Genomic DNA, 24,683 nt, shown 5'->3' on the forward strand with positions numbered 1-24,683 from the left:
GGCGCCCCCCGCATCAGCCACTTGTCTCTTTTTCTTCGCCCCGCCCGAAGCCGAGGAGGAGAGGGGAGGGGAGCAGCGAGATCGCGCGCGCCCGAGATCTCCAGGAAGGTTGGTGCGCCTGCCGAAATGCCCTTCTCTCTTGCACCCCCCAGATCTCGTTGCGATTTTGATTCGTAGGGGTAATGCGGAGGAGGGAGGATCTCGCCGCCGGTCTTCCGCGGGTTCCAGATCTGTCGTAGAATGGGGGCGTAGATCTGTGTTTGTGGCCTGTTGCGAGCGCGTAGAATGCTGCTCCTGGTGCTGTAGCGGTGGTTGTGTTGGTCCTGGCCGCTGTTCACGCCATTGGTCCTCGGATCTCGGGGTGGCGGTTCCGTGTGCTCTGTTGTTTTGAGCTGCATCGTTCGGTTTGATCCGCTGTTTCCCCCGAGAAATGGTTTGGCATTGTGATGTTTTGTGTAGATCTATCAGCATGGTATAGGTTTGTGCATGTTGCTGGCTTGGCGCGTTGTGTAGTCGTATGTGATCTTTTTGTCGGTGATCTCAGTCCCCTGAGGCGATCACATTGCTCGTGATCTGCTGGTAACTTGTTGGCATTCATTTGCGTAAAATCTCAATTGGTTTGAGTGGATGACAATTGGCCCAAATTTAATGTGCAACAAATTTATTCGAGAGCACAAGCTTTCATCTGGCGTTTCTCTGTGCAGAGATTTTCCATCGGTTGATTTCGTCCTTATGGTGGTTGCTTTTCCTCCCGTGTCATGCTGATAATTGTTGGTTAACGGCTTTCACAGCTGTGGCAACATGGGGCTCACCTTCACGAAGCTCTTCAGCCGCCTCTTCTCCAAGAAGGAGATGAGGATCCTTATGGTCGGTCTCGATGCAGCTGGTAAGACCACCATCCTCTACAAGTTGAAGCTCGGAGAGATCGTCACCACCATTCCCACAATAGGTGAGAACCTATCCTTCTTTTTTCTGACTTAGGTGGATCATTTATGTATAGTGGTTACAGGGAGCTCCATTTCTTTTGATATTGAAGTAAGGGACATGGGAAATGGATATATGGTCTGTGAAGGCCTCGTTGACTTAAAAAAAAATAATGTAAACTAGAGATGGAATCTTATATTTGCTTGCCAGGGGGTAATGACAAGGGAAAAACCGTGCATTGCAGCAGAGCTAAATACACCATTTTTTATGCTTATTGCTTGCTACATGCTTGTCATTTCCGTAGTAGCTATCATAAGCTGCACACTACCTACAACTCATTTGTCCATATGTTCATGCCAATGGGGCTAAGCTCTGTCCCACTTGTTTTATTACCGCATGCTCTTACTTCTTGGCTTACAGATGTAGTAGATGGTTGTTTGTACCATGGTCTAGTTAGATGGTGCAACCTACTAAAATTGGTAAAGGACAAATTAGATTAAGACACCTTATTTTTGCATCCATCTTCTTAGTTTCTTTGGTTTGACCTGTCAGCATTGTGAAGGTCAGATGCACGTGTATTTTCAGTAATACTTAATGTGAGCAAGAGTAATAAACATTATATTTCTTTTTTCCCTTTGATGTGAAGGGTTCAACGTGGAGACTGTCGAATACAAGAACATTAGCTTTACTGTCTGGGATGTCGGGGGTCAGGACAAGGTACATGCTTTACTGGACAATGCCTCTCTCCCTTGAATAAAGTGACCTATCTGCACTACTTGTTATTGCAGTGCCATGTCAAAAAGATTGTCAAAATCATCTGGGAATGCATCCAAGTATGCTTAGGGTTTGACATACCATTAACTCATAACGTTTAATTGTTCAAACTACAGATCAGACCACTGTGGAGGCACTACTTCCAGAACACACAAGGTCTTATCTTTGTTGTTGATAGCAACGACAGAGATCGTGTTGTTGAGGCAAGGGATGAGCTCCACAGGATGCTGAATGAGGTAAGTTCTATATAAATGGTTGCATTCATGTTTCTTGCTATCTGTTGCATGGTCGATCATGTGCAGACACCTCAAGTTTTCTCGGACAACGGCGATAAAATATTGTTGGAGTGTTTTCCTCTAGCTATGTTCAAAATGCCACCTTAATCTATAAGTATTAATTGATTCTAGAGTAGCAATATGCATGAACACTGACTTCTACACGCAAAAGTTGCGTAATGGGTTAAAGTTGTGTGCAGTACGGGCATCCTCTCTAGAATGAAGCTGGTAAATCGTTACGGAGTTCCACAACAAAGCATTGAAATTACTCGATATGAATGGTGGGAAACGCTAAACATTTTGTGCAACTGGAGATATTACCTATAGTTTAATAATCAATCTGCTAACACCAAAGTTTGCGACACCTAACTGACAAAAGGGCTAGTTTACATATTGAAGTCCATATTCTAACATCTACAGATATTAGGATTGTCATATTAGGTGTTAGAGCTTCGGACCTAACAATGAAATTGTTTCGATATCTTTCAATCTGACATACATATGTGTATGGGCAGTATTTTTGAAGGCAACAAATACACAGCTGTGACTGTTTTTTTAGAAATGAAGTAGTCCCTCCGTCCCAAAAAAACAAGTCATCCTAGGAATTCTAGGACAAATTAACAAGAAGGTAAAATGAACATGTTTGCCCCTATTTATTACCCATATTTGGCACTAATTGATTCTTGCATGCACATGCACTTTCTAAATAGGGTAAGATGACTTGTTTTTTGGACAAATTTTGAATCCTAGAATGACTTGTTTTTTTGGGACGGAGGGAGTATTGCCTAGGCAACCAGTAGGGAAAAGCAGTTATTCTTATATGGTTTATGAGTTTGTTGGTATGCTCATTTAAGAGTACTCATTCCATGGCTTGAATATCCTTCTAGGTTCTTGTATTTTGCAGTTACACTTGGACTATGCTGCATGCATCTAACAATCTATTTGAATAATTACTTTAAGAAAAAGAGTTATTATTTTGTTGGGATAAACTTTGAGTGTTCATCTACATGGCATTTGCAGGATGAGTTGAGGGATGCTGTCTTGCTCGTTTTTGCTAACAAGCAAGATCTGCCAAATGCAATGAATGCTGCTGAGATAACAGATAAGCTTGGTCTCCACTCCCTGCGCCAACGCCACTGGTAATATATTGTTTATATTTTTTGTTGAATGGGAAAACATAGTCCCAACTAAGTATATTACCCTCATCAAGGATATGTACAAGGATGCGATGACTTGTGTTCGAACATGTGATGGCGATGATGGCGATACTAGTGACTTTCCAATTAAAATAGGACTACATCAGGGGTTAGCATTGAGCCCTTATCTATTTGCTTTGGTGATGGATGAGGTCACAAGGGACATACAGGGTGATATCCCTTAGTGTATGCTCTTTGCTGATGATGTGGTGCTAGTTGACGAGAGTAGGGCAGGGGTTAATATGAAGTTAGAGCTGTGGAGACACACGTTAGAGTCGAGGGGGTTCAGACTGAGTAGGATCAAGACCGAGTATATGATGTGCGACTTTAGCCCGACTAGGCATGAGGATGGGGACGTTAGCCTCGAAGGTCAAGTGGTGGTCAAGAAGGATACTTTTCGGTATCTAGGATCAATGCTTTAGAAAGATGGAGACATTGATGAAGATGTTAGATATAGAATTTCAGCCGGTTGCTTTTTCTATTATTTCTTTCTACGCTATCCTTAATAGGGGGTTGGTTACATCTACAACCCAAATGGAAGCCAAGCCTTTCGTGGTTCAAAAACGTGTTGAAGCGGCGGCAGGTTTCGGGCATCCTCTGTGACAAGAAGGTACCACAGAGGTTAAAAGGTAAGTTTTATAGGACGGCGATTCGTCCGGCGATGCTATACGGTTCTGAATGTTGGCCTACAAAAAGGCGATATGTCCAGCAACTGAGCGTAGCAGAGATGCGTATGCTGCGTTGGTTCTGCGGGCATACAAGAAGGGATAGAGTTCGGAACGAAGAGATTCGAGATAGGGTCGGGGTGGCACCTATCGAGGAGAAGTTGATTCAACATTGGTTGAGATGGTTTGGACATGTACAACGGAGGCCTCCCGAGGCGCCGGTGCGTAGTGGAGTTTTAAAGCGGGGCGATAATGTAAAGAGAGGTAGAGGTAGACCTAGACTAACTTGGGACGAGAAGGTTAAGAGAGACCTTAAGGAGTGGAATATTGCTAAGTAATTAGCTATGGACAGGAGCGTTTGGAGATTAGCAATTAACGTACCTGAACCGTGACCTTTGTTACTTTTTATTTAACCCCTAACTCTTCCTTTGGCTTGTGCTCTTTTTGTGTTTCTTATTCTTGTTTTCTGTGGGTTTCATCTCTAGCCTACCCCAACTTGCTTGGGACAAAAGGCTAAGTTGTTGTAGTAGTAGTATTTTTTGTTGAATGGGAAAACTGTTTTTGCATGTATGAGATATTTCAGTAGTGATATTTTTTGGTGATTGGTTCTCTACACACTAATTGATCAGTGGCTTTGCCTAACCTGCTGAAATTTATTGTCACCTGTAGGTATATCCAGAGCACCTGTGCTACCACAGGAGAAGGTTTGTACGAGGGTCTGGACTGGCTCTCCAACAACATTGCAAACAAGGTACCTATTTCATTTCCTTGTGCCATTACCACACTTGTTTGCAAATGCATTGTAGTTTAATCTGCACTCATGATCTTGAAACAAATCAGATCATTTTTGTGAAAAGCAGCATCAATATGCGTCTGGTATACTGATATCCTTATTCCTGATGAATCCAGGCCTGATTGGACAATTCTGCGGTTTCGTGGAGTACATGGCGATTGCATCTTCCGCAGAAACAGGCCCATGGGTCATTTTGACCTTGAGACTTCATTATTATTTCGTTGGAATGTTTGTCAAGTATTGTATTTCTTTGCTAAGCCTTTCAGAGAGCTGGTTTGCTGTTGCGTTGCGTGATTATACCCTCTAAAAACCTGTTCTGATATCAAGACACTGTAATTGGCCATCGGCACTAGATCGTTTACTGAGTAATGCAGTTTATTCCAATGTATTTGTTATTGTGCAGTATTGATGTACCTGTAACCTATATGTTGAATTTGCCTACAAGGCTACAACTGTACCACTTGCCACACTGGTCCGTGGGGTGAGCCCCCTCAGGCTGTCTCCAACAAGACACGTTTTGCCTATCGGTTAGAGAATAGTTACGGTAGGCATTTTTTCTGATAAAAAGACGCCGGCGGTAAGAAATCTCTCCCACCGCTGCACAACCCCGATCCGAACCGACGAGTTCTCTTGTCGCACAACTTTCTCTTTCCTCCGCCCAATGGTCGAGCTGCGGATGGTTTGGCCTGGCCTCTCCTCCCGCCCATTGGTCGAGCCGTCCCGCCCATTGGTCGAGCCGTGGATGGCTTGATCTGGCAGAGCACATATTTTAGCTTCTCCCTCCCTTACTAGCCAAAATGCCTTTCTTTATGCCTACTCTTTATTTCTACTAGAGACGGATACTCTTTCTTTCTACTAAGACGGATGGCTGGTGCTGCAGTGCTTCCACAATAGCTATTTTGCCTTTGCCTAGCCGAATGGCTGGGAGACAGCCTCAGTACTGCACGGGAGACTCGTGTTCTGAGTCCGTCCGTGACTCGTGAGCAAGTCAGCAAAAGATTCACTGTTATGCTTGGAAAGGGAATATAAAATTGTAAATACATTCAGAAATCCATTGCAGCCGCCAATCGAACACAGCCACATTATTCAGCACAGTGCTAGGGACGCTCAGCTCACTCGCTCTAGGCTTGCAGCTCGAGGCGCCGCAGGCGCATTACCTCCCTGCCGATGACCCCGCAGCGCACCATGCTGGCCACCGTCCGCCACAGCAGCCGGAGGTCGCCCCACGGCTCGCCGGGCACCATCCGCTTGTACAGGTAGCTCTCGAACGTCCGCCGCTGCACGTACTCGTCGGCGCACATCTCCACCAGCGCCTCGCGCCCGGCGTTCCCGCCGTAGAACACGCGCTGCAGCAGGTCGAGGAACCGGAACATGAGCAGGAACTCGTCGTCCCACCGCCGGAGGTACCCGCGCCTCAGCCCGGCCTCCGTGACGGCGCCCGTGCGCGCCCACTCCTCCGCCATGGCCTGCCCGCACAGCCGCCCCGACTTGGCGGCGAAGTAGATTCCCTCGCCGGAGCACCGCGTGACGTACCCCGCCGCGTCGCCGACAAGGGCCACGCGCCCCACGACGCGGCGCGGGCGCGGGTGCTCCGGGACTGGGTGCGCCTCCACCTTGACCACGCGGCCGCCAGCGATCTTGGGCCCGGCGCGCGCGCGGATGCCCGACTGCAGGCGCTTGATCTCCGGCTTGGCGGCGACAGTGCCGGTCCCGACGGCGACGTGGTCGCACTTGGGGAACACCCAGCCGTAGAAGTCCGGGGACACGTCCCCGCCCACGTACACCTCCGCGAGGTCGTCGTAGTACGCCATGGCGGCGTCGGGGAGTCGGATGCGCTCCTGGAACGCGATGGCCGTCGAGTACCCCCCGGCGCCCACCTCGCGCGCCACGCGGCTGTTGGCGCCGTCCGCGCCCACGACGGCGTCCACCTCCAGCACGCCCCGGCCCTGGCCCTCCGCGGAGGAGATGTAGTGGACGCGGTAGGGGTCGGCGGGCCCCGCGGGGAGCGAGAGCGAGGTGACGAGGCCGGGGACGAGCTCCGCCCCGGCGTCCGCCGCGCGGCGGCGGAGGAAGGAGTCGAGCACCTCGCGGCGGAGCATGGGGATGTGCGCCCCGGGGGGCAGCGCGCGGGAGAAGTCGGCGGCGAGGTTGGACGGGGAGAGCACGCGCATCCGGGTCACGCGGCGGTCCACGAGGTCCCGCGGGATGGCGAACTCGTCGAGCATGCAGAGCGGGATGGCGCCGCCGCAGGGCTTGGCGCCCGCGGGGCTGCGCTCGAGGAGGAACGTCCGGGCGCCCGACGAGGCCAGCGCCTCCGCCGCCGAGGCGCCCGCGGGGCCGCCACCCACCACGGCCACGCGCAGCGGGCGTCCTGGCGCGGACGAGGAGGCGGCGGAGCAGGAGATGGCGAAGCGCGCTGGGGAGTGGCAGCTGGCGGCGGCGACCATGGTTGCCGTGGTTTGGGCGAATCGGGGAGCTCACGGATCGGCTAGAGATTTCCTTCACTTCGAGTGGAGCACTAGTTTAGTTTAGAGCTTGGAATTGGCGTGGAGTGGCGTGGCGCTCCAGTGACACTGTCGGGACAGGGGACGAGCTGGCCGTGGGCCCGTGGCCAGGTGCAAAGGATTCGGATCCAGGGTGTGTCTCCAAAGATGCTCTCTGAACCGTTCTCTACCCTATATAGATTCCGTTTTCTATTGCTCCAGCAGCGTTCTCTAAATGCTCGTTTAAAATAGAGAAGGCTACAGATTTCCTATATATATAGATTCTCTCTACTCTTCTCTATTTTTTCTTTACGTTTTAAACACTGAATTAAATAAAAATAAAATATATCCATAGCATTTTAGGTATGATAAATATGTACGTACAAAAATTTAGAACAAAATACGTTTCTAATATAGGGTTTAATGTATAGAGAACGAGATTTAGAGAACGTTGTTGGAGAAAAATAAGATATAGAGGAGAGAAATGAAGGATATAAAGAAGGATATAGACAACGACGGTTGGAGATAGACTTAGAATGGCGAGTTAGCTTTGGCGTACCTGTGCAAATTGGTATATAAATTTTAAATAACTAGGAGCTTCAAAATAGCACACTTACAGTTGTTTGCACATGCATTTGAAAGGAATCGAAATAGCAGTATAAGTTTGAATTGCAGCTCATAGGACTGGAGCAAATGGATAAACCACGATGTCAGGAGCTCGAAAAGTTCAACAAATAACTTCGCAAATCGGAAGTTCATACATCTTACGATGCAAAAGCACACAGACAGTAGCCTTTACAGGGTAAAAACGAAGGTAGGTCATCACAATCCTATGTGCCACTTTGTTGGTTGATCGTTAAGATGCTAGCCGATCTGAACAATATCTTCCATTGCTACTTACCCATGCATACGTAATAAAAAGAAAAACCATGCATACTAAGCATAAGCGTCATTCAAGCCCATTTGTTATGCGTCACCGTTCATGCAGATTTCATAGCAGGGATAGCAGAAATGAACGATTACACCCCTGAGAAGGCCTCCAACGATCTCGCATTAGATATGTTCAGAAACAAGCAAAACTTAACAGCAGAAGGCTTCAGGTAAAACAAAAACTCAAATGCTGTGCTACAAGTTTAAGCCACAAAAAGTCGACAAACTATTGCAATCGAAATAGACATACAAATGAGTGCTGTGTTACTCATACCACGGGTTAGGGCACTCCAATGGACAACAGATACACAAACTTAGACTCTTCCTCTTTGAGGCATTTTCAGCAGCACAGATCGCCTTCAAGTGATGGATCGCTAGGCACTGTCCACGAATATGTTTTCAATGTCAAACAGCCTGGTGGAATCGATAACTGTAAGTCACATAAGCAAAATGGCTAATGGAACCTCCAGCTCCCAATCTCATTGAAGTGCCGTACCTTCTTCCTTGCCACATCTGTATCTGTAGACGGCATCACTTTTAAACATAATAAAGGCAACAGCTGTCTCATGGCATCTGGATAGCAAGTAAAGAACAGTACCTCAAATCCCTCATGATGCTTGTGAATTGGTTCCAGTGTTGTCTTCCATGGGCATTCCCCTGTTAAGAAGTATTTTGTCACAACTCATCTGGAGGGAGAGGGAGAGGGAGGGAGGGAGAGAAGTATATATAGAGTGCACGTACAATTCTTTTGCTTCAAGTTTAACCTGATCAATCTGGTTCTGCAGGTCAACACAAGCAGCCTGAATAGCTATGTTTTTTTGACACAGCTCCTGCCATTCCATTGTCAGGGCATGGAGCTGACCTCCAGTGTGTTGCTGATAAAAAAATAGATTATGAGCTGAATGTGAAATATGATCATGATTCAAGTCCCAAATAAGGAGAGCAATGGATTATTACCTGGTGGAACTTCCTCTCACGATTGACAGTCTCTATCTTTTCATTGTATTCTACAGCCGTCTTTTGCATCCTGCATATAAGACAGTAGACCAATGTATCAAAACCATGTACACTATATTCCACCTATTTACAGTCATAGTGACTAGTAATGTTTGAAACCTAAAATATGGAGTGCTTCACTGGATTTTTAAGCTGGCACTATCGATGACATATCACACAAGTGACACAAATACAGTGATTTTTTTCGCCTCCAATACTCATAGCACAAGCCATAAACCAAACTAAGTTTCATATGAAATACAACGAAAATAGAGGCATAACACTGTCAAAGAACTCATGGACATAGGATAACTTACCTAGACAGAACTGATTCCATTTGTCGGTTCTGCAGCTTCCAAACCTCAACACCATATTTCAGCATAAGCTCAAGATTCTCTATCCTGCAATATTAGCTCTGTTTCAAAACAGATAAAAGTTTGTTTGGCAATAGAGTAATCATTATTCTATCAGTCCACTTTTATAAGACATGAAGGTTTCGGGATTTGAGCTTAGAACACTTTTAGTAAAACTAACAGTATATAGGTTTAATGACCCAAACAAGGTACAATTTGATACTTAGATTTATACCTTATGGCTATTATTTTTTAGCTATCACTTATCGACTTAGATTTATAACCATAGGCTATTATTTTTTAGCTATCACTCATCGACCATATATTTAAAGAAGTGAATGGTTAAAATTCAATTCTAGAGATCATGCCAAGTCAAAATGTGCGTTATAGGAACCATCGAAGAGAAGAATAAATACCATGCTAGGGATAAAGTTCATTAGCTCAGTATGCTGTGGTTACCTGTTAAGCTTTCCTTAGTTCCTCAGAGTCACATACGGCTGTAAATGGGAATCTACTATAGAATATGAATACATTACCCTTGATGCCCCAAAAGTAATAATCAGCCTTACCTTGTAATTTGATGCTGCAACTGGCTCTGTGCATTCCGTAGAGCCTGCCTCCAGGCAGCAACATCATTCCTCTTGTTCATTGGAGGCGGCTCCAAACCATAGCGAGACATATCTAACATGAAAGGAGGTTTGCCAGCCCTAACTCGTTCGTACTCTTTAGCAAGCATAGGATGATTCTGAAACAGAAGTAATAGCATACTTTATGCTAACAGCATCATTCATGGAATTTTAAATATCCAGTATCTTAGTACGCATCACCATTTGATATGGCATAATAATAATAAATTTAAGTACAGTACAGATATCTATGGAAGTAGAATAAATAAATAAAAATAGATAGTAGCTTCACAAGGTCCAATTTTAATAGCAGCGCTCATTAAACAGAACAAAATATTTTCTGTTATAAACTTAAAGATCGAACTAGGAAAATTTCCAGGTCATGTTCTTTAATTTGACATCCAACAAGAAAACCTTGATCTGTACAAGATTTCCACCTATAGTAATAAAAGGCAGACTACCCAAACATGATACCCCAGCTCAAAATGCACTATTACAGAAACGAACCACAAAAACTGTGTTATATGTTATACACATTACATACACAAATTAAATAGTTTAAAAGCTAAAATGTAAAGGGGTTATCAACTAAAACTTCTATTTCGTATAGAACAGTTCTAACGTTTCAACAATGCAAAGATACATTTATCCAGCAAGTTAGCTAACTTTTTTGACCTCTACAACTACAAATCCTAGCTCCCGCTCGTTTAGAACCCTAAACGCAGATCGCACCTGCCAGCAGCCAAAAAAACTTCAAGCCGATGCTAAGTCCCGAACGTAAAATCACTGCCCGTCGCGTCGCAAAACAAAGGTATGGAATCGAGCTACTTGGCTGCTTGAGACATTAAACAAAAATTGAAGGAGCTTAGAAATTTGTACCTCAAATCCGACGGTGGGGACTGGGGGCAGGTCCCGGAGGAAGTCGGCGGGCTTGCGCTGCCCGCGCCGCATCTCCTCCTCCACGAGGCGGTCGACCTCCCGCTTCACCGTCGGGTCGCCGTAGTCGCCGTCGATGTAGGGCAGCGCGTCGACGGCCTCCGCGTCCGGCGGCGAGCGCCACGGCGCCAGCGCGGGGTCGGAAGGCGGCGGGGCCTCCAGCATGAGCACCTCCCTCGTCTCCGACGACGAGGCCATCGCAGCGGCCGCGGAGGCTCGGGCGAGGCACAGGGAGAGGGGGAAGGTGTCGCGCCGGCGCGGAGGAGGAAGAGGAAGGAAGCGGCGGAGGCGGAAGTGGGCTGGAGTTGGAACTATGGAAGAAGCGCGGCTGCGCGCAGGGCGTGGGCCGTTTAGAGTTTTCTGGGCTGAAGCCCGGTTCCAAAGGCCCGTGATGGACACGTTGGACCGTACGAACGAGCCCAAGGCTCCCGAGTTTTTGCTTGAATTTTTTGTTTAGTGATGGAGATGCGCAACTAATTATTTGTGGCTGCTGACTAGGAAACGGGAACCTTTAAAAAGAAAAGGAAACAGACAAGGAAAAAGGCATTTGCGTTCCAAGCTCTGTCGCACACGCCTCTCACTCACTGGGGCTTTTTTTTTTTGAAGAACCTCTCTGGGGCGTTTGGGAGCCTGACGCCAGCCAGTTTTTTAAGTGGTGAACGGAATGGGTTAGTTTACCAAATTACCAACGCTCCAACACGTCATTACCTGTAAACACATGTTTTCTATGAAAATATATAAGAAATCCCATGGCATCACGTTGCTATTTATTGCCGGTTGTGTTGGTTTCTCCGTGAAAAGAAAAACAAAGAGCAAAGAGCACATGCTGACGACTCGTTCCACACTTCCACCGCGCACTGCCCGCCTGCCCCACTACAAAGCCAGTTGGTCCACTCCAGCCCTGCGAACAAAAAATATCTCTCGGAGAGTCGGAGGGCCGTCAGTGTCCACCACATGTCCGCATCCCCCGTACCCTGCCCTCCGGAGCACGGCCGGGAAGACGAAACGGTCGCCTCGCCGCGAGGCAGCATCCCCGGCCGGTGACACTTGACGCGCCACCGCACCACCGCCTCGGCTGCTGTTGGCACCCGCCTCGCCTTCCACGCGCGGGGACGGCGACCGGCGACTTTGCACCCCCGCCACCCGTCCCGCACGCCGAGCACCTGTTTGCTTTTTTTTTCCCGCTTTTCTTCATCACTCTCCCACGCCCTTTCCCCCCGATTCCTTTCCCCGCCGCCCAGCCCGCCCCGTTCCACACTTCCATTCCCACCAGGCCCGGGCCCTCGACTGCTCCTCCACCGTCCTCCGTTCTCCCGTGGACGCGCGCGGCGGTGCCGAAACGACCCAGGTGCGTGCCCTCCCTTCCTTCCCGCCGGCTGCCTCGCGGTTCTCGGCGATCGGTCCGACCGCTGCGAATTCCCGGTCGTTGGCGAGGTCGGTGTTTAGGCGCCGTGTTCGGCGGGTGGGATCAGATTCGTGGTCGCTAGTCCCACTCCGGGGGGCTTTGTTTCTTCGCCGGGAGATCGCTTGGTTTGGCTTTCCTCGTTTGATGTGATGCGGGGTGTGGTTTCGATCCGTTCCTCCTCGCGGTTCCCGGCTCCCGGAGGATCGGAGCTGCCTACTGGCAGTGGCCGCGTCGCGTTGACTTGATCTCGACCTGGCGGTGGGGAACGCCGTCAGGTGCTCAGATCCAGCCTTCCGTCATGTGAGGGCCGATTGCCTGTATCGTTCCTGCCGTGCTAGTGCCATGAATGCTGTTGCATCTTCATGTCTGCTCTCTGTCGGTCCTGGAGATCATGGATGACATTGACTTGCCTGCCGGCCTGCCCTATTTACTTCCCCCCATTTCGGAGATTTCGATGTTTGGCATTGCATTGATCATCAGTCGAAGCCTGCGGCTGTCTGTATATATTATTGCTAGATTGTTTTTCTTCTGTTTGCAGTGAGACCATGACTATGATGTGTATTTATGTGATTTTTATACTCGGTATGGCATTCATAAAGCTGCAGCCGAAATCTATAAAATACCTGTTCAAGTAGAGTATCACTGCACCAAAAATTATCCTTGCCATCCCCTCCCCTCCTGATCTGAAATCTGTAATGAGCATACGATTTCTTCTTTCATTATGTTCTTTTGCTAACTTGAGTTTTTTTTTGACTTTTTGCATAAAGTAGCTGATTGAAATTAGTTTTGCGTCTCATTCTTCTTATAATAGTATTTCTGCACGTCTTGCAGATACACATCTATTCGTGCTGCTTCACCAAGGTACTGAAATGTCCTTTCTGTTCAAGTCAAGCAACAGTGGTACAACTGAGAAAGGCTTGTCCCTAGAAGAACAGCAAGAAAAAGTAAGCGCGCAATACTGCCCAAACATCTCCGCTGGATTTCTTTTAGTAAATTATTTTCTTTGAAGGGCTAACTTGCTGTACCGTTTTATGGAGCAGATAAATGAATTACGCAAGGAGCTTGGTGAATACTCATCAGCAGCCATTCAGGGTTTCCTTTCAGATGCCTCGTTATCGAGATTTCTTCGAGCGAGGAACTGGAATGTGCAGAAAGCTAGTAAGATGATGAAAGCAGCTGTGAAGTGGCGGCTCGCGTTCAAGCCAGAAAACATTTGCTGGGTATGTTTATTTTCATTGAAGATACATGTGTTTACCGTCTATACATAGACTAGTAACTAGTTCATTCAAACATTGATGAGAAGTAGTCAGGCATGGGACCTTGTAGTTTGTGCAAACTGTATGCATATCTCCCTAAAGGGTATGGCATTCCCCTTGCGAAGTGTGTCAAATCTCTCTTCTGTAGGGTAGGAGTGTGTAATAGCAGTCTGTGTACCTGTTGTGTCTTGAGCTAGATAAGAATCTCCAAAGACGTGCAAGGATCACACAGTATGTATGGATCACCGAGCTCAGATGTGATGTGTGATAGTGTGTGGCCTACCTAGTTAGCTTGCATATGTAACCCTGCAGTTTTTGCTATTCTTTGAGCACAACAAATGTATCTTGCCGAAGTCAACAATAGTGTGGGCCCCAGGACCAGCCGGTAATAGCTATCACATAACACACAATGTTTACACATCGGTGGGGAATAAGGTGGATCTGCTAGAGAATTTCCTGTGACTCATTCCTGTGATTGCTAATTCTTCTCTCAACTCTCTCTCGTCATTGCCGCCAACTCAATTCCCCTCGACCCCCTTCATATCCACCACCGCACTCGAACCATGTAGACTGCCGGGTCTTCCTTCCTCGATTACATGGCATCAAGGTCCCCATCTCCTCTAGACCCACCTTCCTGAGCACCTCACTTGGACTGGGTGGCCCTCCAAAGATGGTGAGCACACGAGAGCCGGCGACTCTAGGGTTGGCAGCCACCGGGCTGGTGCCCCCTCACCCCATTCACTCCCTCCCATGGGCAACCGTGTGCTGCTTGGAGCAGCTCAGATTCAACCGGAGAGCCAAGGATGAGTGAAGATTGACAAGTAGTAACCATAGGTAATGGTAAGCTTCACTAGCTCTCTTTCGTGCTGGTTGTCCACCTGTCGGCCCGCCGCCCAACCACAGAATACTAGTATATGCATTTTGCAAGTGTTGTGCTTGTAACTCTGTACTGATGTTTGCTTATTTATTTATTTGCTGTAGTGTAAGACATGCAATGTATTAAAAGAGATTTTAGCTGATGACAAAGTCATAAATCTCAGTTATAAATACAAGTATTTTGATTAAAGCGCATCACCAGGCAGAGGCAACGACTGAAAACAAGGGCTACAAACAACGTCCAACAGCTCATCCATTTTTTAATCAAAATGTAAACACTAACATTGTGCAGATAATGTATTCCTTGCTGCCGGCATTTTAGTCAAAATGTAAACACTAACACTGTACAGCTAATGTATTCCTTGCTGCCGGCAGTAACGCTATTGCTGACTCCCATAGTGCTTCTCACCCGGTAGTAACGCAGCATTTATTGCTTCTTACCCACTTTTTATCTTCCTGTTAGTAAAAGACCATGGCAGTTCAGTATAAGCTATCTGGAAGTTCAGTATAAGAGGAATAAGCATGGCCAGTATTAGTTTGAGCACTAATTTAAGGATATTTTTCATTGATTGTTGGGAGAACAGCTTATAGTCCAAAAGCTTCCTGTATCTGTTCTTAAGAATTATCTCATATTTTCCTGTTCTACAACATAATAATTTGTTTCACCCTTTTACCACCTTCAGGAAGATATTGCACAGGAAGCAGAGACCGGAAAGATATATAGGGCAGATTACAAGGACAAACATGGGAGAACTGTTCTTGTATTGAGGCCTGGCTTAGAGGTTAGTTTAGATACTGCAGTAAATTTCTGGAAATGATCGAGTTGGCATCTTGAGATATTGAGATTGTGTTCGCCTTGCAGAGGTGTTTTGTATGACTCTGCATTGGATATGACTGCCTTTTCATACGCTTGGAAATTTGAATTTAATTATATGAGTATCTTACTATCTTGCTAAGTGCTTGTAAAAAACCATAATCCTAGTGTTCTCTTGCGAAGTGCTAAGCCTGCCCTTATGAGTATTAAGCTACGAATGCTGAATACGTGATCTGTCAACCCTTATGATGTAAGTATAAAATCAATCTATTGGGAGAAACAAAAGGAGAAGTTCAAGCTTTGCACTAAAAACTGTCTTTCTTTCCCTTAGTTATCATAATAACATTTTTATAATAACAATGGACTTTTAACTGTTGATTTTAGATGCTAATAATTTACTTCAGGGATTGCCTATGTATAAGCTGTTTGATATTTTTGTGTTGATTTGATGAACTGATATCATTGTGGAGCCTAGGTGCAAAAGTTTGTTGAACAAATGCAAAGCACCTATTTTTTTTTTAACTCTGTGTGCTTGTTTTTCTAAATGGAACAGAACACTACCTCAGCGACAGGGCAGATCAAATATCTAGTTTACTCTCTGGAGAAAGCGATTATGAACCTGACAGAAGATCAGGAGAAGATGGTGTGGCTGACAGATTTCCAGAGCTGGACATTGGGAAGCACACCACTGAAGGTGACCCGTGAGACTGTCAATGTCTTGCAAGACTGTTATCCTGAGAGGTTGGGGCTAGCAATCCTTTACAATCCTCCTAGGATATTTGAATCATTCTGGAAGGTGAGCGCAGCCGACTTTCTTCTGTTCACTTATTCCAGCATTTCATCTGTTTTTTTTTGCTGATCTATTCACCATATTTTAGTAGTTATGCATCTGTATTGGAGTGATTGCTACCAGCCTACCATGATTTTGTGGTATTGGTCCACATTGATGGGATATGGTCAACTACTTATTACACCTCCATTCTCTAGTTAGATTTATTTGTCAAATAGTTAAATAATTTTGTTGTCCCATCTAATATCATTCTCAATGAATTTAAACTATTAAAATTCAAATGTAATTGTCTTCATCTGTGTTCCATGATGTGTTCTGCAGTCTGCAGTTACCTAAACCTGAACCCAAACTGTGGAAATTGAACTCTATGAAATGCAACATATGCACACTGAAAATGCACTGTATTGAATCAATTTTTGGATGCGGCAGCAGCCTTCAGCCCTTTCGACCCTCGTCATGATACAATTTTCTCTGCTTTCATTCTTTCTACTCTCAAGTAAGTCATTCTAGGGATCAAAACACCAAACAGTCTAACCATAATTACAACTGACAGATAGTGAAGCCTTTCCTGGACCACGAGACCCGCAAGAAGGTGAAGTTTGTGTACTCCAACGACAAGGAGAGCCAGAAGATAATGGCAGAGGTCTTTGACATGGAGGAGCTTGACTCGGCATTCGGGGGAAAGAACCCAGCTACATTCGAGTACAACAGCTATGCAGAGCGAATGCAGGAGGACGACAAGAAGATGGGATCTTTGCACAGCTCAACTGATAGCTTCCTTGCATCATCTGAGAAGGAGGCTAATCGCGCAGACTCGGACGTCTCGAGCGAGGCCTCGTTCTACAGTGGAACCGACTCTCCCAGACATGACGCCGGTGAACATAGCACCCCAAAGAACGGCTGAGCTGGAATGCTTTGGCTGCTCGAGCTGAGAGATGGTATAGGTGGACAACTCGACATACAGTTATCTAAATGGAGCTATTGTCTGGACCGATGGGGCGCCAGTTTACAAGCTGGTCAGATCACGCTGTCGGGTCTAGAAGGAATGTATATTTTCTGCCCATGATAATGTAGAGAATATGGAAGAGAGTTTGGACCACCAGTGGCGATGTACTACATGAATTTCTCAATAAGATGACTTCTTCGAGCCATATGTTTGGTTACTCGTTGCAGGAGCCCTATATGTTTAATGTTTTGCACTAGCCGTATCCCGATTTTTCTAAATGCTGCCGAAAGACGTATGTCAACTTGAACAATTATAAAAGTTGTAACAGCCAACTACCGCAATTTACCTCGTATATAACTGATGATGTCGTTATAAGAACATAACCTTAGCTTACAAAACGGGTGTCTTTTATTATGCCCAACCCTAGATTACTCCCGTCGACATTTAGGATAAATTAGTTACTTCATTTGAGCTAATTAGCTTGCTCTAGTTTAGGATAAACAAGTTAGTTCATTTAGACTAATTAGCTTGTTCTAAACACTAAAAACTGGTAAAGTCAGTGTACAAACTTAAACTATGAAGTCCATGGAAAACGGTAATAGATGTTGCATTCGGCGCGCGCCAAACTAGGTGTGTAGGGGCCGAAACCGTCGGCGTGAGGAAGCAGATATATACAATTTGAAACACAATTGACACGTTCTACACAATGAAATGGAGGGAGAAGTGAATGTGGTCTCACCCCTACCGCGCACTAAAAATTTCAATCAAAATATGAACAAATAGAATGATAGATCATACAATTATCTATGTACATGTGCAAATTGAGATTGAACAAAAACTCTGTAGAGAGAGAGAGAGAGAGAACAGGAAAATGAATGGTTATGGATTAACTTGTTGCTCGCATTCATATGTCGATTTCTCATTTTGTTTCTGTAGAAGTTTTTGCTCAAACTCAAAAGTTGCATAGGCAGATTGTTACACGATCTATCCCATTCTTATTTTGTTGAATTTTTAATACAATCTTAGTAGCGTATTTTTGTGTGGTAGCCCAATAGCATCTCATCATATATAAGTATAGAAACTGTGGGTGTGTCCGAAATCCTCCCACGTTATCGGTATGTACCGCATTATTTTCCTTTGCTCGTTACGTTCTTATAAATTGCTAGCATAGGACGAATCGCCACGTATAAGGGTGCTCAATCAATTTGCATATTTTCTTAAAAAAAGGAAATTTTATTAATTTCAAGTAATGTTACACCAGGTTGATACAATCATACTCGGAAAATCCCGATCTCCGCCGAAACGCTCACAACCTAAATCAATTTGCATCTGAAGGACGATCATCTCTTCTTTCTCAACCCCGTGACGGATTGGAACGGCCGGGCCAGTCGTCGTGACTCATCCAGGCCCCGTTTAGATTGCAAAAAATTTGCAACAGTGCCACTGTAGCGCTTTCGTTTGTATTTGACAAATTTTATCTAATCATGGACTAACTAGGCTCAAAAGATTCGTCTCGTGATGTACAATTAAACTGTGCAATTAGTTATTTTTTTTACGTACATTTTATGCTCCATGCATGTGTCCCAAAATTGATGCGATGGAGAGAAAGTGTAAAAAGTTGGAATTTGAAGGTGATCTAAACAAGGCCCCAGTCTAACCTCTCATCCATACGCATCAGCTCCAATCCAACTGGCGAAGCTGGCCTCAGTCAGAAAAAAAAAAATCCAACTGACGAAGCAGCACGCACAAGCCCTTCAGAAACTTCAGCTCCGCTCCGCGTTCTGTTTCCCAGCGAGCTGAGGCACGCGACCACATCGGCCGCACATGGCCGGCCCATCCCGTGCTGCCTCTGCCTTGGAGGAGAGATTGGAAGGAACAGCGACCGATCGATATCCATCCAACTCGCTCGCGCGCATCGAACAAGCAGAGGCGATCAAACCCGTTGGCGTCGCGCGCGCGCGAGACGATTCAGATTTGCTCCGCGGCGGCGCGCGATGGATGTGGCGGCGGCGCGGCCACGTACGCGCGCTCGCAGGGTTTGCCTTGCCGGCCGGTCCAAAGCTTCTTCGGACAGGGCTGTACGCTCGATGCCTCGATCCGGTGTCTTTCATGTCCTGTTCCGGGCAGGGTGATGGGTGGGTGGGATCGTTGCTAGGGTTGCATACAGGGCCATACCGTACCAGGCCTGGCACAGGCACGATACACGCCTCACGACACTTGGTCATCTCTCGACGTCTTATCCTACGCCCACTACTGCTCCATGACGTGATTGACGGTGTTTCGTTTGTGACAAAATGCGGTGCTCCACGTGTTTGGTTTCTTTTTTCCCCTCTTTTTTAGTTATTAGGCGTGTTTCCATTTTATAATATTAAAAAGTTTTTAATATGGGAGAGAAAAAAATAGTGCAACAGATGCGGCTCTCGTGTTACGAGAAGAACATAGTTACATTCGTGCTTCAAAATTGCATTGCTCATTATTATCTAGCTCGCACGAGCATTACACCATAAGGGACCCATTGCAAAATCAGAAGCTACTGCAACACACACGCACACTTATTTTCTATAAAAGTTTACACACAATCCTACAATTATAAGCACATCTTAGAACGTCATCGTAATACTATCAAAGTTTATCGAAGGCGACTGACTAATGATACGAAGCTATATGTGTTTGCCGGTTTTTAATATTCTCTCATCTCTTCACCTTTCACTGTAGATTGGCGCCTAGAAAGGTAGGACCACTCTCCCGTTCGCACAAACCGAGGCTCCTAGCTAGTGTTTTTGCTAGTGATTTGTTTTTCTCTTGATTTTCCCATTCCATGTCATCCATGACTAGGTCAGCTAGCGACGTAGATAATTGTTGGAGAAGATCTTAGAAATTAAATCGGTAAATTTTGAGATTGACAAAGCCACCACAGAAGTTGTAATTGATAGTCATATCACCCACCATTGAAAAAATATGTAGAATAAATTATAAAATTCAGAAAAATGCAAGCACATGTACTTTCTGAACAGTCTTTTTTTTTCCATTTCCATCGCTTGCGCACCGGAGTGACCCTGCCTGCAATCTGCATCCATCGGATGAATAATCAGTGTGACAGGACGTCTCACTCGCCCTTTTCACGTTTGATCGTGGAGGCGATTTTGCCATGTCACCCACTGTTGAGAGGCAGACCACTCGATCGACCTGTCACCGGCATGTCAGACTCAAGAGAGGAACATTCATCCATTCTGCTGGCTGGAGGTAGCTTCTCTCCTCATCAATTCATCGATCATATGCCCAAAGCCCAATGCTAGCATCTACCTGTCTCCTCTTTTTTTCCGTGTTCAGAAAATCAGAATCTTCTCACTTGCATTATCAAATAAATTTCCGATTGGATTACAACTGTATCTGGCGAGAATCAATTCAATTCTGAACTGCAATAAGCTTGGTCATCTCTCAAATAGAGACTTTGTTGCTGGACTTTCGCATAACGCATGGTGGGTTCTATGGTTCAGAAAAGAGAAGTGAAGGAATGGATGAATATCTAGTGTTAGCTTTTAACTGTTCGAATTTTACATCGACTGGGGACCCCCTAGTGAACAAATAACCTGTTGCCATCAAGCCCTTGGCGACGAGCTTAATACGCTCCTAGCATGTCAAAGTTAACCTGGTAGATGGTTTGGCTTGTTCCTGCATATAGGTACGAGCTCGATACTGTAGGGGGCACATGAAGTGCACGTCGAGGTACCAGCAAGTTGTATCCACCTCATGCTAGATGAAGCCTAGAGCCATTCATATATGTGGCTCAAAACCAACATGGGCATGAGAAACATGTACACCCAAAGATAAAATAATTAATACCAACAATTTAAGCTCAATTATTAGCTAAACAAAGTTATCATCCCCTTTATTAAAAAGAGCAATCTAAATTCGGCTATGCGTGGTCTCCGAAATCAAATTACGACAATGTATACAAACTGAACGTGGCCTAGCTGGTAATGGACTTGTAAAATCTGTGCATCCAATTTTAAGTTCTCGACTCAGCGCAAAATTTTAGGAGAAAACGCACATCACCACTGTGAGCCCGAAGGAAACCGTCGTAAAACATGTCCATCTGGTCCTGATCTAGGTACCCTTGTCGAAATTAATTTATCCCTCCGGAGAAGAGGGTATAGATCAATTGTGGGTCCTAACATAATCTAGAATAGATTTATTATTTATTTTATTATAAAAATAGTGCTTGGTCCTATGTCGCGAGAACCACGTCAGAGAGAATCCGACCATTGACGATGTGGGTATAGAGGTGCCTTATTTTGTGCACTAGAAGAAATCAAAACAGCACGAGTGGGTGTATGATATTGTTACAAGCTATGCACCCACATTTGTACATAGTGACAACGTCGTGATCACGAATCTACCGGCATCATATTCATTTGCAAGATCTACCGACAAAAGATGACAACCTCGTGCGCGCCGCGCATGTACGTAGCTCACTAGCGCCGTCACCGCCGGTCGGCTAGTCGACGGCGTGTCACGTCCGGACCGGCACGTGTGCGCGGCCGCGGCCGGAGTGGTACCGTGCCGCGCCGTCACCGCCCATCTTCCTGGCGGCCGCGCCCGGGTGCGCCGGCGGCGGCCGGACCACCCGCACCGGCGTCGGCCCGACGCTGACCGCCTTCTCGCACCGGCAGCTGTTCAGGAACCCGCCGCTTTTCTTGCGGCCGGCGCTGCGGGACATGGCGGCGGTGAAGCCGGCCTCGGGGGACTCCGGGACCATGTAGCGGAGGTCGTCGACGCAGCACGCGGACGCCGCGCTGGAGAAGTTGGCCACGCTGGCCGCGTCGAAAGCGCCGCCCTCGGCCGTGACCACGCTCCACACCACGCTCGCCTCGCTCGCCGGGTACATGCACTCGCTCAGCGCCGGCTCGGCGGCGGCGGCCGCCGCCGCGGAGCCGTAGGGGAGGTCGTCGTCGGCCGAGTTGCGGCGGCTGCCCCGCCCGCGGTACGTGGTCGGGTACGACGAGGACGCCGCGAAGCTCTCCAGGTCGAACAGGTCCGAGCTCGCGTCGCTCATCGCCTCCTCGTCCGCCGGCGGCGGAGCGCGCGCCGGGAGCAGCCCGGCGCGGCCCGCCAGTGGCATGGTGGGCGGAGGGTCCGCGAGCATCACCGAGTCCTCGTCGATGGGGCGGAACACCTCCAGCGACACGCGCGGCGGCTCGTCCAACACGCCACCGCGCACGAACCTCCCCGCGGCGAGCGCTGTTGGGAACGTGAACCCCCCGGAGGTCACGACGCGGCGGTCGACCTCCGCCTTGTAAGCGGCGAACTCCACGCCGTCCGCGTTCCGGTTTGGCCCCGCCGCGAAGACGCTGTCAGCGGCAAGAGGGAACGCGCGGCTCCCCGGCGTTACGGTGACCTTCACTTTGGCGGGCTCCTGGTGATCACCTGCTGCAGCTTTTGGAGGAGACGGGTGCTTCGCCTTAAAGATGTCGCTCTCGAGGCACTCCTCGACGGCGGACTGCGGGCTGAACCTGGCGTTGAAATGCGCGGCCGCCGGGCTCCTCGGCTCGGACGCGACGTCGACGGTGACCGCCTTCCTGCCGGCGCAGGGGCAGTCGCGGCCGAACAGCGTCCATCGCTGGCCAGAACCACCGCCCGTCTTCCTGCCGCGCTGGTAACCCTGATCGCTCCCGTACGCCGCGCCGGCACCGGCCGCCTTCTGCTGCCTTGCCGCGGCCGAGTGGTGGGCCACGGACAGCAGCCCGGACCGGCTGTTCCAGCTGGCCTCGGACGACGCGGCGGTGCGCCCGCTCTGGCTGGCCGCGTCCGCCGCCGGGACGGACAGCCGCGGCAGCTCGTGACCAGGGATCGCCGGCGTCGGCGCGGCGGGGATGACGGCGGCGTCGCGCCGGACGACGTCGGCCGCTCTGAAGTATCGCTCGGCCGTGAAGATGCCTATCTCGGCTTCGCCCGACCGGCGCCCCGACGACAGCGCCGCCGGGCGGAGGTGCGCCCCGCCGGCGGCGGAGAGGCAGACCGGCCGCGCCGGCGCGATCCTGTACCTGTCCATGCCGCCGTATCGCACGATCTCCCCCCAGGGCGAGGCGGCGCCGCACTGTGTGCGTGATTAGGGATGATGAGGCGGGGGGAGAAGACGGTGGGAGGGAGCGTGATTTGTAGGAGCAGGAGCGCGGGTGGAGCCAAGCGAGTACAGACTGGAGGACAGGGATGGCGCGCCGGGGGGAGGAGTACGTGGCGAGCGAGGCGGCCGACGAGTGCAAGCGTCCGCGCCGCGGGAAATCCAATTTAAAAAGCGTGTGGCTCCGGTGGCGCGCGCGACGGCGGCATGTGTGGGACGGGGAAGCCGGGCCGCCCCGCCGCAGCGTGCCGGCGGCGGCTCACGCTGTCACGCCGGTAATCTTCTAATCCACAAGTGTCACGCTACAGTGATGAGCGCCTGTCTTCCCGAGGTTGATGGATTTGGGCCTAAGCGTGCAGAAGAGGCATGTCACACGCGCTGAGTGTTTGGATCCAAAGGCTAAACTTGAGCCCATATCATTAAATATATAGACTAATTATAAAACTAATTACACATATGGAGGCTATTTCGCGAGACGAATCTGTTAAACCTAATTAATCCATCATTACCGCATGTTTACTGTAGCATCACATTGTCAAATCACGTACTAATTACGCTTAATAGATTCGTCTCGTGAAATAGCCTCCATCTATGTAATTAGTTTTATAACTAGTCTATGTTTAATCTATACTATAAAAATTGAAACAATTGAAACCCATTCTCACCAAGATTAGGCCCACCGTACCCCTCACAAAGACCCCATTTGATAGCGCGGGAGGTTTGACATCACGCCGGTTTCCTTCTCCCATCACGCCGCACGCTCGCCATCACGCCGAACGCCTCCCCATCGCGCCGCACCACCACGCCTATCGGCGTCGAAGCGGAGGGCGGCGACTCGCGTCCATAGCGCGTGCCACCACCGCGAGAGCGCGCCGATGCGCACGGCATCCCTCTCGTCGGGCAGCAGCTCTCGAGGACGCGCACGAGCAAGTCGTCGCTGAGGTCGCTAATCAAGGCGCCGCCGCCGCAGTTGGGTGGAGGAGTCGCCCTGCGTCATTGGATCGCCGTGCCACCACGCCACGACGCCGCGCGACCACGCCGCGCAGCAGTTAGGTGACGTCACGCTATGCGCACCGCGCCAGACGACCACCTCGACCACCTCTCCTGATCCGCTAGACGGCCGCCACGCGCACGCGCGCCCAAGTTACCTCTCGCGACGTTAAGGTAAGTTGCCGCCGGCTGATCGGTTTCGCGAGGCACCGGATGGTCGGCACTACACTTCCTTCGTATATACATGAAATGTTAGCCGGTGGCCGACCGAACGTGAAAGTCCGGTCTCTTGGAAGTCCGAACGTCGGCCACCTTCTATGTGAAAAATCATTCGTTTGTGTGAATTAATATTAATTTCATTTACTGGGTTTGAATTGAATTGGACGGTTCGCTGGAGGAAAAAAAAGTAGATGGTCGTTCCCCACTTGGAGATATTACGGATACATGCGAAAATCGTAACAAACGAGCAACCTGTGATGAGTCTGATCCACATAATGGTAATAAGTATTGTATTTTTCTTAATGTACCATTACT

At 48.2% G+C, this 24,683-nt stretch overlaps 5 protein-coding genes across 8 annotated transcripts; 2 read left to right on the forward strand and 3 right to left on the reverse strand.

Annotated features, from left to right (window-relative positions):
* LOC112892308 (ADP-ribosylation factor 2-like) lies at positions 1-5,084 on the forward strand. Its single transcript, XM_025959471.1, has 7 exons — positions 1-108; positions 792-949; positions 1,571-1,641; positions 1,815-1,934; positions 2,994-3,112; positions 4,504-4,585; positions 4,744-5,084. The coding sequence occupies exons 2-7, from the start codon at positions 802-804 to the stop codon at positions 4,747-4,749; spliced, it is 546 nt and encodes a 181-aa protein (XP_025815256.1). The 5' UTR covers positions 1-108; positions 792-801; the 3' UTR covers positions 4,750-5,084.
* Positions 5,085-5,615: 531 nt separating this feature from the next.
* On the reverse strand, positions 5,616-7,253 carry LOC112892306 (geranylgeranyl diphosphate reductase, chloroplastic-like). Its single transcript, XM_025959466.1, has one exon. It carries the CDS (start codon positions 7,072-7,074, stop codon positions 5,749-5,751), a length of 1,326 nt encoding a protein of 441 aa, XP_025815251.1. The 5' UTR covers positions 7,075-7,253; the 3' UTR covers positions 5,616-5,748.
* An 869-nt stretch (positions 7,254-8,122) lies between these two features.
* Positions 8,123-11,246, reverse strand: LOC112892307 (pre-mRNA-splicing factor SPF27 homolog). 4 transcript variants are annotated; one of them, XR_003228704.1, is made up of 8 exons: positions 10,895-11,149; positions 9,959-10,134; positions 9,354-9,437; positions 8,998-9,067; positions 8,782-8,915; positions 8,639-8,697; positions 8,505-8,559; positions 8,123-8,421 (listed from the first exon to the last, which is right to left on the reverse strand). XR_003228704.1 is itself a non-coding variant. In XM_025959469.1 (8 exons), exons 1-6 carry the CDS (start codon positions 11,147-11,149, stop codon positions 8,649-8,651), a joined length of 768 nt encoding a protein of 255 aa, XP_025815254.1. In that variant the 3' UTR covers positions 8,123-8,421; positions 8,537-8,559; positions 8,639-8,648. The 4 variants fall into 4 exon arrangements, 3 of the variants coding, with proteins under 3 accessions (XP_025815254.1, XP_025815255.1, XP_025815253.1); XM_025959469.1 differs by having other exon boundaries at positions 8,537-8,559; XM_025959470.1 differs by having other exon boundaries at positions 8,123-8,454; positions 8,537-8,559.
* Positions 11,247-11,946: 700 nt separating this feature from the next.
* LOC112893697 (phosphatidylinositol transfer protein 3-like) lies at positions 11,947-17,255 on the forward strand. The gene is made up of 6 exons (XM_025961158.1): positions 11,947-12,299; positions 13,188-13,300; positions 13,397-13,576; positions 15,172-15,270; positions 15,856-16,098; positions 16,646-17,255. Exons 2-6 carry the CDS (start codon positions 13,226-13,228, stop codon positions 16,994-16,996), a joined length of 948 nt encoding a protein of 315 aa, XP_025816943.1. The 5' UTR covers positions 11,947-12,299; positions 13,188-13,225; the 3' UTR covers positions 16,997-17,255.
* A 4,185-nt stretch (positions 17,256-21,440) lies between these two features.
* LOC112895385 (protein PHYTOCHROME KINASE SUBSTRATE 4) lies at positions 21,441-23,261 on the reverse strand. The gene has a single exon (XM_025963336.1). The coding sequence runs from the start codon at positions 23,088-23,090 to the stop codon at positions 21,552-21,554; it is 1,539 nt and encodes a 512-aa protein (XP_025819121.1). The 5' UTR covers positions 23,091-23,261; the 3' UTR covers positions 21,441-21,551.
* Between the last annotated feature and the right edge of the window lie 1,422 nt (positions 23,262-24,683).

The sequence above is a fragment of the Panicum hallii genome, chromosome 5, assembly GCF_002211085.1.
Source record: "Panicum hallii strain FIL2 chromosome 5, PHallii_v3.1, whole genome shotgun sequence".
Classification (NCBI taxonomy): Eukaryota; Viridiplantae; Streptophyta; class Magnoliopsida; order Poales; family Poaceae; genus Panicum; species Panicum hallii.